Here is a 12,301-nt window from a genome sequence, read left to right as displayed (position 1 = left end):
AGGATCTTAACACGTATAGCATGGAGGAAAGACGAGACAGGGGGGATATGATAGAAACATTTAAATACATAAAGGGAATCAACACAATAAAGGGGGAGACTATATTTAAAAGAAGAAAAACTACCACAACAAGAGGACATAGTCTTAAATTAGAGGGACAAAGGTTTAAAAATAATATCAGGAAGTATTACTTTACTGAGAGGGTAGTGGATGCATGGAATAGCCTTCCAGCTGAAGTGGTAGAGGTTAACACAGTAAAGGAGTTTAAGCATGCGTGGGATAGGCATAAGGCTATCCTAACTATAAGATAAGGCCAGGGACTAATGAAAGTATTTAGAAAATTGGGCAGACTAGATGGGCCGAATGGTTCTTATCTGCCGTCACATTCTATGTTTCTTTGTTAACATAATGTGTGTGATTTATAATTATTCTTTATGACTTTCACTTTTATCATACTATGTGTTTTTGCAATAACTATGTTATATTTGTTTTATATACATGATTTAACACATTGTGTGTCTTTTAATAATGAGATATATTATTTATTAAAAACATTATTTAATTGGTGTATTTATAATACTTAAGTATTATTTATTATAAACATTTAATATACTATTTGTTTTATAATAATGATATGCTGTAGTGTCATATATCAATTGTTTTATATACATTATAAACCCATTGTTTTTTACTTGTGTGCTATATTCTTATATACATTTTCATTATATCCTATATTATTTATTTTATGCTATATTATTTAATAAATACTTTATTTAACATACTGTGTGCTTTGAGAACAATTATACAATATATACTTTTATCATTCTGTGTTAAATACTTGTATACTGTTGTTATGTATTATATACCTTTTTTTAATCCTTTTTTTTTGTTTTATGAGTAAATACTAAATTCTTTATTTCACACATTATTTAACATACTGTGTTTGTTTCATAATAAATGAATGCTATAATATTTACCATGAACATGATTTCATGTCTTTTTATAATACTCATATACTATGTTATCTATTTTTAAAAAAATTTCAACATATTGTGTTTTTATAATAATTATATATAATATATAAAACATTGTAATAAACATTATTTAATATACTGTATGTTTTTATAATACTCACATATAGTATTCGATTCATTAGATCGCATACTGTGTTTTTAATAATTCTATACTATTATATTTATATACATTAAACACACTCTATGTTTAATAATATATATACTGTTATTTATTCTATACATTAACATATCGTGTTTTAAATAATTATTGAATACAAAGTTTAACATACTATGCGTTTTATAATTGTATACTATAATATATTGTTTAACACACTGAATGCTTTAAATAATTATAAACTTTAATAATGATGTACTTGAGCACACTGTTTTATAATAATTAGATACCTTGTTTAACACACTACATTTTATAATAATTAGATACATTAACACACTGTTTTTATAATAATTAGATACATTAACACACTACATTTTATAATAATTAGATACATTAACACACTGTTTTTATAATAATTAGATACATTAACACACTGTTTTATTATAATTAGATACCTTGTTTAACACACTACATTTTATAATACTTATATACATTAACACACTGTTTTATAATACTTATATACATTAACACACTACATTTTATAATACTTATATACATTAACACACTGTTTTATAATACTTATATACATTAACACACTACATTTTATAATACTTATATACATTAACACACTACATTTTATAATACTTATATACATTAACACACTGTTTTATTATAATTAGATACCTTGTTTAACACACTACATTTTATAATACTTATATACATTAACACACTGTTTTTATAATAATTAGATACATTAACACACTGTTTTATAATAATTAGATACATTGTTTAACACACTACATTTTATAATACTTATATACATTAACACACTGTTTTTATAATAAATAGATACATTAACACACTACATTTTATAATACTTATATACATTAACACACTGTTTTATAATACTTATATACATTAACACACTGTTTTATAATACTTATATACATTAACACACTACATTTTATAATACTTATATACATTAACACACTGTTTTTATAATAATTAGATACATTAACACACTGTTTTATAATAATTAGATACATTGTTTAACACACTACATTTTATAATACTTATATACATTAACACACTGTTTTATAATACTTATATACATTAACACACTACATTTTATAATACTTATATACATTAACACACTGTTTTTATAATAAATAGATACATTAACACACTACATTTTATAATACTTATATACATTAACACACTGTTTTATAATACTTATATACATTAACACACTGTTTTATAATACTTATATACATTAACACACTACATTTTATAATACTTATATACATTAACACACTGTTTTTATAATAATTAGATACATTAACACACTGTTTTATAATAATTAGATACATTGTTTAACACACTACATTTTATAATACTTATATACATTAACACACTGTTTTATAATACTTATATACATTAACACACTACATTTTATAATAATTAGATACCTTGTTTAACACACTACATTTTATAATACTTATATACATTAACACACTGTTTTATAATAATTAGATACATTAACACACTACATTTTATAATACTTATATACATTAACACACTGTTTTATAATAATTAGATACATTAACACACTACATTTTATAATACTTATATACATTAACACACTACATTTTATAATACTTATATACATTAACACACTGTTTTATTATAATTAGATACCTTGTTTAACACACTACATTTTATAATAATTAGATACATTAACACACTGTTTTATTATAATTAGATACCTTGTTTAACACACTACATTTTATAATACTTATATACATTAACACACTACATTTTATAATACTTATATACATTAACACACTGTTTTATAATAATTAGATACATTAACACACTACATTTTATAATACTTATATACATTAACACACTGTTTTATAATAATTAGATACCTTGTTTAACACACTATATTTTATAATACTTATATACATTAACACACTGTTTTATAATACTTATATACATTAACACACTACATTTTATAATACTTATATACATTAACACACTGTTTTATAATAATTAGATACCTTGTTTAACACACTACATTTTATAATACTTATATACATTAACACACTACATTTTATAATACTTATATACATTAACACACTGTTTTATTATAATTAGATACGTTGTTTAACACACTACATTTTATAATACCAGCTTAGCGCTATATTATACTATATCATGTAATAGTTAATTGTGAGAGGTGTATACACAGGGAGGGAAGGGTTAATATACCAGCTTAGCGCTTTATTATACTATATCATGTAATAATTATTTGTGAGAGGTGTATACACAGGGAGGGAAGGGTTAATATACCAGCTTAGCGCTTTATTATACTATATCATGTAATAATTAATTGTGAGAGGTGTATACACAGGGAGGGAAGGGTTAATATACCAGCTTAGCGCTTTATTATACTATATCATGTAATAATTAATTGTGAGAGGTGTATACACAGGGAGGGAAGGGTTAATATACCAGCTTAGCGCTATATTATACTATATCATGTAATAATTAATTGTGAGAGGTGTATATACAGGGAGGGAAGGGTTAATATACCAGCTTAGCGCTATATTATACTATATCATGTAATAATTAATTGTGAGAGGTGTATACACAGGGAGGGAAGGGTTAATATACCAGCTTAGCGCTATATTATACTATATCATGTAATAATTAATTGTGAGAGGTGTATACACAGGGAGGGAAGGGTTAATATACCAGCTTAGCGCTATATTATACTATATCATGTAATAATTAATTGTGAGAGGTGTATACACAGGGAGGGAAGGGTTAATATACCAGCTTAGCGCTATATTATACTATATCATGTAATAATTAATTGTGAGAGGTGTATATACAGGGAGGGAAGGGTTAATATACCAGCTTAGCGCTATATTATACTATATCAGGTAATAATTAATTGTGAGAGGTGTATATACAGGGAGGGGAGGGTTAATATACCAGCTTAGCGCTATATTATACTATATCATGTAATAATTAATTGTGAGAGGTGTATATACAGGGAGGGAAGGGTTAATATACCAGCTTAGCGCTATATTATACTATATCAGGTAATAATTAATTGTGAGAGATGTATATACAGGGAGGGAAGGGTTAATATACCAGTTTAGCGCTATATTATACTATATCATGTAAGAATTAATTGTGAGAGGTGTATATACAGGGAGGGGAGGGTTAATATACCAGCTTAGCGCTATATTATACTATATCATGTAATAATTAATTGTGAGAGGTGTATATACAGGGAGGGGAGGGTTAATATACCAGCTTAGCGCTATATTATACTATATCATGTAATAATTAATTGTGAGAGGTGTATATACAGGGAGGGGAGGGTTAATATACCAGCTTAGCGCTATATTATACTATATCATGTAAGAATTAATTGTGACAAGTGTATATACAGGGAGGGAAGGGTTAATATACCAGCTTAGCGCTATATTATACTATATCATGTAATAATTAATTGTGAGAGGTGTATATACAGAGAGGGAAGGGTTAATATACCAGCTTAGCGCTATATTATACTATATCATGTAATAATTAATTGTGAGAGGTGTATATACAGGGAGGGAAGGGTTAATATACCAGCTTAGCGCTATATTATACTATATCATGTAATAATTAATTGTGAGAGGTGTATATACAGGGAGGGAAGGGTTAATATACCAGCTTAGCGCTATATTATACTATATCAGGTAATAATTAATTGTGAGAGGTGTATATACAGGGAGGGAAGGGTTAATATACCAGCTTAGCGCTTTATTATACTATATCATGTAATAATTAATTGTGAGAGGTGTATACACAGGGAGGGAAGGGTTAATATACCAGCTTAGCGCTATATTATACTATATCATGTAATAATTAATTGTGAGAGGTGTATATACAGGGAGGGAAGGGTTAATATACCAGCTTAGCGCTATATTATACTATATCATGTAATAATTAATTGTGAGAGGTGTATACACAGGGAGGGAAGGGTTAATATACCAGCTTAGCGCTATATTATACTATATCATGTAATAATTAATTGTGAGAGGTGTATACACAGGGAGGGAAGGGTTAATATACCAGCTTAGCGCTATATTATACTATATCATGTAATAATTAATTGTGAGAGGTGTATACACAGGGAGGGAAGGGTTAATATACCAGCTTAGCGCTATATTATACTATATCATGTAATAATTAATTGTGAGAGGTGTATATACAGGGAGGGAAGGGTTAATATACCAGCTTAGCGCTATATTATACTATATCATGTAATAATTAATTGTGAGAGGTGTATATACAGGGAGGGAAGGGTTAATATACCAGCTTAGCGCTATATTATACTATATCATGTAATAATTAATTGTGAGAGATGTATATACAGGGAGGGAAGGGTTAATATACCAGTTTAGCGCTATATTATACTATATCATGTAAGAATTAATTGTGAGAGGTGTATATACAGGGAGGGGAGGGTTAATATACCAGCTTAGCGCTATATTATACTATATCATGTAATAATTAATTGTGAGAGGTGTATATACAGGGAGGGGAGGGTTAATATACCAGCTTAGCGCTATATTATACTATATCATGTAAGAATTAATTGTGACAAGTGTATATACAGGGAGGGAAGGGTTAATATACCAGCTTAGCGCTATATTATACTATATCATGTAATAATTAATTGTGAGAGGTGTATATACAGAGAGGGAAGGGTTAATATACCAGCTTAGCGCTATATTATACTATATCATGTAATAATTAATTGTGAGAGGTGTATATACAGGGAGGGAAGGGTTAATATACCAGCTTAGCGCTATATTATACTATATCATGTAATAATTAATTGTGAGAGGTGTATATACAGGGAGGGAAGGGTTAATATACCAGCTTAGCTATATTATACTATATCAGGTAATAATTAATTGTGAGAGGTGTATATACAGGGAGGGAAGGGTTAATATACCAGCTTAGCGCTATATTATACTATATCAGGTAATAATTAATTGTGAGAGGTGTATACACAGGGAGGGAAGGGTTAATATACCAGCTTAGCGCTATATTATACTATATCATGTAATAATTAATTGTGAGAGGTGTATATACAGGGAGGGAAGGGTTAATATACCAGCTTAGCGCTATATTATACTATATCATGTAATAATTAATTGTGAGAGGTGTATATACAGGGAGGGAAGGGTTAATATACCAGCTTAGCGCTATATTATACTATATCATGTAATAATTAATTGTGAGAGGTGTATATACAGGGAGGGAAGGGTTAATATACCAGCTTAGCGCTATATTATACTATATCATGTAATAATTAATTGTGAGAGGTGTATATACAGGGAGGGAAGGGTTAATATACCAGCTTAGCGCTATATTATACTATATCATGTAATAATTAATTGTGAGAGGTGTGTATACAGAGAGGGAAGGGTTAATATACCAGCTTAGCGCTATATTATACTATATCGTGTAATAATTAATTGTGAGAGGTGTGTATACAGGGAGGGGAGGGTTAATATACCAGTTTAGCGCTATATTATACTATATCATGTAATAATTAATTGTGAGAGGTGTATATACAGAGAGGGAAGGGTTAATATACCAGCTTAGCGCTATATTATACTATATCATGTAATAATAAATTGTGAGAGGTGTATATACAGGGAGGGAAGGGTTAATATACCAGCTTAGCGCTATATTATACTATATCAGGTAATAATTAATTGTGAGAGGTGTATATACAGAGAGGGAAGGGTTAATATACCAGCTTAGCGCTATATTATACTATATCATGTAATAATAAATTGTGAGAGGTGTATATACAGGGAGGGAAGGGTTAATATACCAGCTTAGCGCTATATTATACTATATCATGTAAGAATTAATTGTGAGAGGTGTATACACAGGGAGGGAAGGGTTAATATACCAGCTTAGCGCTATATTATACTATATCAGGTAATAATTAATTGTGAGAGGTGTATATACAGGGAGGGAAGGGTTAATATACCAGCTTAGCGCTATATTATACTATATCATGTAATAATTAATTGTGAGAGGTGTATATACAGGGAGGGAAGGGTTAATATACCAGCTTAGCGCTATATTCTACTATATCATGTAATAATTAATTGTGAGAGGTGTATATACAGGGAGGGAAGGGTTAATATAACAGCTTAGCGCTATATTATTCTATATCATGTAATAATTAATTGTGAGAGGTGTATATACAGGGAGGGAAGGGTTAATATACCAGCTTAGCGCTATATTATACTATATCATGTAATAATTAATTGTGAGAGGTGTATATACAGGGAGGGAAGGGTTAATATACCAGCTTAGCGCTATATTATACTATATCATGTAATAATTAATTGTGAGAGGTGTATATACAGGGAGGGGAGGGTTAATATACCAGCTTAGCGCTATATTATACTATATCAGGTAATAATTAATTGTGAGAGGTGTATATACAGAGAGGGAAGGGTTAATATACCAGCTTAGCGCTATATTATACTATATCATGTAATAATTCATTGTGAGAGGTGTATATACAGGGAGGGAAGGGTTAATATACCAGCTTAGCGCTATATTATACTATATCAGGTAATAATTAATTGTGAGAGGTGTATACACAGGGAGGGAAGGGTTAATATACCAGCTTAGCGCTATATTATACTATATCATGTAATAATTAATTGTGAGAGGTGTATATACAGGGAGGGAAGGGTTAATATACCAGCTTAGCGCTATATTATACTATATCATGTAATAATTAATTGTGAGAGGTGTGTATACAGAGAGGGAAGGGTTAATATACCAGCTTAGCGCTATATTATACTATATCATGTAATAATTAATTGTGAGAGGTGTATATACAGGGAGGGAAGGGTTAATATACCAGCTTAGCGCTATATTATACTATATCAGGTAATATATAATTGTGAGAGGTGTATACACAGGGAGGGAAGGGTTAATATACCAGCTTAGCGCTATATTATACTATATCATGTAATAATTAATTGTGAGAGGTGTATATACAGGGAGGGAAGGGTTAATATACCAGCTTAGCGCTATATTATACTATATCAGGTAATAATTAATTGTGAGAGGTGTATATACAGGGAGGGAAGGGTTAATATACCAGCTTAGCGCTATATTATACTATATCAGGTAATAATTAATTGTGAGAGGTGTATACACAGGGAGGGAAGGGTTAATATACCAGCTTAGCGCTATATTATACTATATCATGTAATAATTAATTGTGAGAGGTGTATATACAGGGAGGGAAGGGTTAATATACCAGCTTAGCGCTATATTATACTATATCATGTAATAATTAATTGTGAGAGGTGTATATACAGGGAGGGAAGGGTTAATATACCAGCTTAGCGCTATATTATACTATATCATGTAATAATTAATTGTGAGAGGTGTATATACAGAGAGGGAAGGGTTAATATACCAGCTTAGCGCTATATTATACTATATCATGTAATAATTAATTGTGAGAGGTGTATATACAGAGAGGGAAGGGTTAATATACCAGCTTAGCGCTATATTATACTATATCATGTAATAATTAATTGTGAGAGGTGTATATACAGGGAGGGAAGGGTTAATATACCAGCTTAGCGCTATATTATACTATATCATGTAATAATTAATTGATATAATCGGTTACACATACTACCTATAAGATCTAATGATATATTTTCATATAATCGGTTACTTATAAAATATAATATTTCTGAATGAAGTGATAGGGAGTTTAGGGGGTATGATAATAAGAGGTAGGGGTAATAGTGGTTAAGGGGAATGGGTGGTATAAGTATTGGGGTAGAAGTAATAGGATGGTAAGGGTAATGAGGGTATATTAGTAATGGCACTATGAGTAATAATGGGGTAACAGGGGTAACAATGGGTAATAGCTGGAATAATGGGGTTCTATTGGTAATGATTAGTAACTGCAGTAATAATGAGAAATATCAGTAATACAGGGATTGTGTCAGTTATATGGGGTAATATCGGTAATGGTGGGGTATATAGCGGTAATGGTGGGGTAATAGCGGTATGTGTGGGATATTGGGCAGCTACCTACCTCCCGCAGGCTGCAATAAGGACAGTTCCAGCCCCTGGAAGGTTTTGCTGGCCAGCTCCTCCAGTGCATAGAGAGGGGAGGATTGGGGGACCCCCCCTGTTTGGGCCCCCCCAGCTGGGGTCCTCCTGACAGAAGGCTTGCTGAGTATGTCCTGAATGCTGAATGGGGTAAGAGGCTTGCTGGAGCTGCTCTCCTCCATGGCTCCTACCCGTCCTGGGACCCCTAGGGGTGGCCAGCCATGGCTGGGAGCTGTGTGCTGGGAGAGGACCAGTGAGGACTACACAGCCCTGGCCAGGCTGAAGGGACAGGAGGGGACAACACAGTCCGAGGAGGAGTCACAACTCACATTCAGCTCTTATTCAGGGGCTCTCCCTCATATTAAAACAATGCCCTTCCAATCACCCTCAGCCAGAACACTTCCAATCACCCTCAGCCAGAACACTTCCAATTACCTTCAGCCAGAACGCTTCCAATTACCTTCAGCCAGAACACTTCCAATCACCCTCAGCCAGAACACTTCCAATCACCTTCAGCCAGAACACTTCCAATTACTCTCAGGCAGAAAACTTCCAATCACCCTCAGCCAGAACACTTCCAATCACCTTCAGCCAGAACACTTCCAATTACTCTCAGCCAGAACACTTCCAATTACTCTCAGGCAGAACACTTCCAATTACTCTCAGCCAGAACGCTTCCAATTACCTTCAGCCAGAACACTTCCAATCACCTTCAGCCAGAACACTTCCAATTACTCTCAGGCAGAAAACTTCCAATCACCCTCAGCCAGAACACTTCCAATCACCTTCAGCCAGAACACTTCCAATTACTCTCAGCCAGAACACTTCCAATTACTCTCAGGCAGAACACTTCCAATTACTCTCAGCCAGAACACTTCCAATTACCTTCAGCCAGAACACTTCCAATCACCTTCAGCCAGAACACTTCCAATCACTCTCAGGCAGAACACTTCCAATCACCTTCAGCCAGAACACTTTCAAGCACTGTGAGCTAGATCCCTTCCAATCACCCTCAGCCAGTCTCACTCATTCACACAATGCAGATCACTTCGACTCGCCCTCAGCCAGATGCCTCCTATTCACACCATTCATCCAATCATAACAATCTACAGGTAGCGTTCATCCCCTTCACATAACAATCTATAGGTAGTGTTCATCCCCTTCCAATAACAATCTATAGGTAGCGTTCATCCCCTTCATATAACAATCTATAGGTAGCGTTCATCCCCTTCATATAACAATCTATAGGTAGCGTTCATCCCCTTCATATAACAATCTATAGGTAGTGTTCATCCCCTTCATATAACAATCTATAGGTAGTGTTCATCCCCATCATATCACCATCTATAGGCAGTGTTCATCCCCTTCATATAACAATCTATAGGTAGTGTTCGTCCCCTTCCTATAACAATCTATAGGTAGCATTCATCCCCCTCATATAACAATCTATAGGTAGCGTTCATCCCCTTCCTATAACAATCTATAGGTAGAGTTCATCCCCCTCATGTAACAATCTATAGGTAGCGTTCATCCCCCTCATATAACAATCTATAGGTAGCGTTCATCCCCTTCCTATAACAATCTATAGGTAGCATTCATCCCCCTCATATAACAATCTATAGGTAGCGTTCATCCCCTTCCTATAACAATCTATAGGTAGCGTTCATCCCCCTCATATAACAATCTATAGGTAGCGTTCATCCCCCTCATATAACAATCTATAGGTAGCGTTCATCCCCCTCATATAACAATCTATAGGTAGCGTTCATCCCCTTCCTATAACAATCTATAGGTAGCGTTCACCCCCCTCATATAACAATCTATAGGTAGTGTTCATCCCCCTCATATAACAATCTATAGGTAGCGTTCATCCCCTTCATATAACAATCTATAGTTAGCGTTCATCCCCCTCATATAGCAATCTATAGGTAGTGTTCATCCCCCTCATATAACAATCTATAGGTAGTGTTAATCCCCCTCATATAACAATCTATAGTTAGCATTCATCCCCCTCATATAACAATCTATAGGTAGTGTTCATCCCCCTCATATAACAATCTATAGGTAGTGTTCATCCCCCTCATATAACAATCTATAGTTAGCATTCATCCCCCTCATATAACAATCTATAGGTAGTGTTCATCCCCCTCATATAACAATCTATAGGTAGTGTTCATCCCCCTCATATAACAATCTATAGGTAGTGTTCATCCCCCTCATATAACAATCTACAGGTAGCGTTCATCCCCTTCATATAACAATCTATAGGTAGCATTCATCCCCCTCATATAACAATCTATAGGTGGTGTTCATCCCCCTCATATAACAATCTATAGGTAGTGTTCATCCCCCACATATAACAATCTATAGTTAGCGTTTATCCCCCTCATATAACAATCTTTAGTTAGCGTTCATCCCCCTCATATAACAATCTATAGGTAGTGTTCATCCCCTTCATATAACAATCTATAGGTAGTGTTCATCCCCCTCATATAACAATCTATAGGTAGCGTTCATCCCCTTCATATAACAATCTATAGTTAGCGTTCATCCCCCTCATATAGCAATCTATAGGTAGTGTTCATCCCCCTCATATAACAATTTATAGGTAGTGTTCATCCCCTTCATATAACAATCTATAGGTAGTGTTCATCCACCTCATATAATAATCTATGGAAAGCATTTGTAGCGGATTGGTACCGGGCTGTCCCACGACATGTATGAGAATAAGTGTATTTGGTCATATGGCTGGTTTAATGTGTATGTACATGTATAGAAAGCATGGTATCCGGGTATAATGACAGTTAAATGTATGTAAAGAATTGTATTCCTCTAGTTGTTCGGTAGAATCATTCAAATAAAACAAGGGAATGAAACTACCGAACAACCAGACCACCCAGGAATGAGTGTGCCTCCAATTACCGTTTGCAACAATGTTGCAAACAGGTAATTGGCAATCAGTGCAGTGTGGTCTTTGTCCTCT

General features: G+C 33.0%; 1 protein-coding gene across 1 annotated transcript in view; it reads right to left on the bottom strand.

Annotated features, from left to right (window-relative positions):
- LBX2 (ladybird homeobox 2) overlaps positions 1-9,678 on the bottom strand; it is a 78,893-nt gene extending 69,215 nt beyond the window's left edge. Inside the window, exons 1-2 of the mRNA XM_063459732.1 lie at positions 9,669-9,678; positions 9,302-9,514 (exon numbers count right to left, since the gene is read on the bottom strand). Coding sequence (XP_063315802.1) covers positions 9,302-9,514; positions 9,669-9,678 — 223 coding nt within the window. The remainder of the gene's footprint in view (positions 1-9,301; positions 9,515-9,668) is intronic.
- Between the last annotated feature and the right edge of the window lie 2,623 nt (positions 9,679-12,301).

Source organism: Pelobates fuscus, chromosome 6, assembly GCF_036172605.1.
Source record: "Pelobates fuscus isolate aPelFus1 chromosome 6, aPelFus1.pri, whole genome shotgun sequence".
Lineage (NCBI taxonomy): Eukaryota > Metazoa > Chordata > Amphibia > Anura > Pelobatidae > Pelobates > Pelobates fuscus.
The sequence above is the reverse complement of the archived record's forward strand: the minus strand, read 5'-3'. Positions and strand labels throughout refer to the sequence as shown.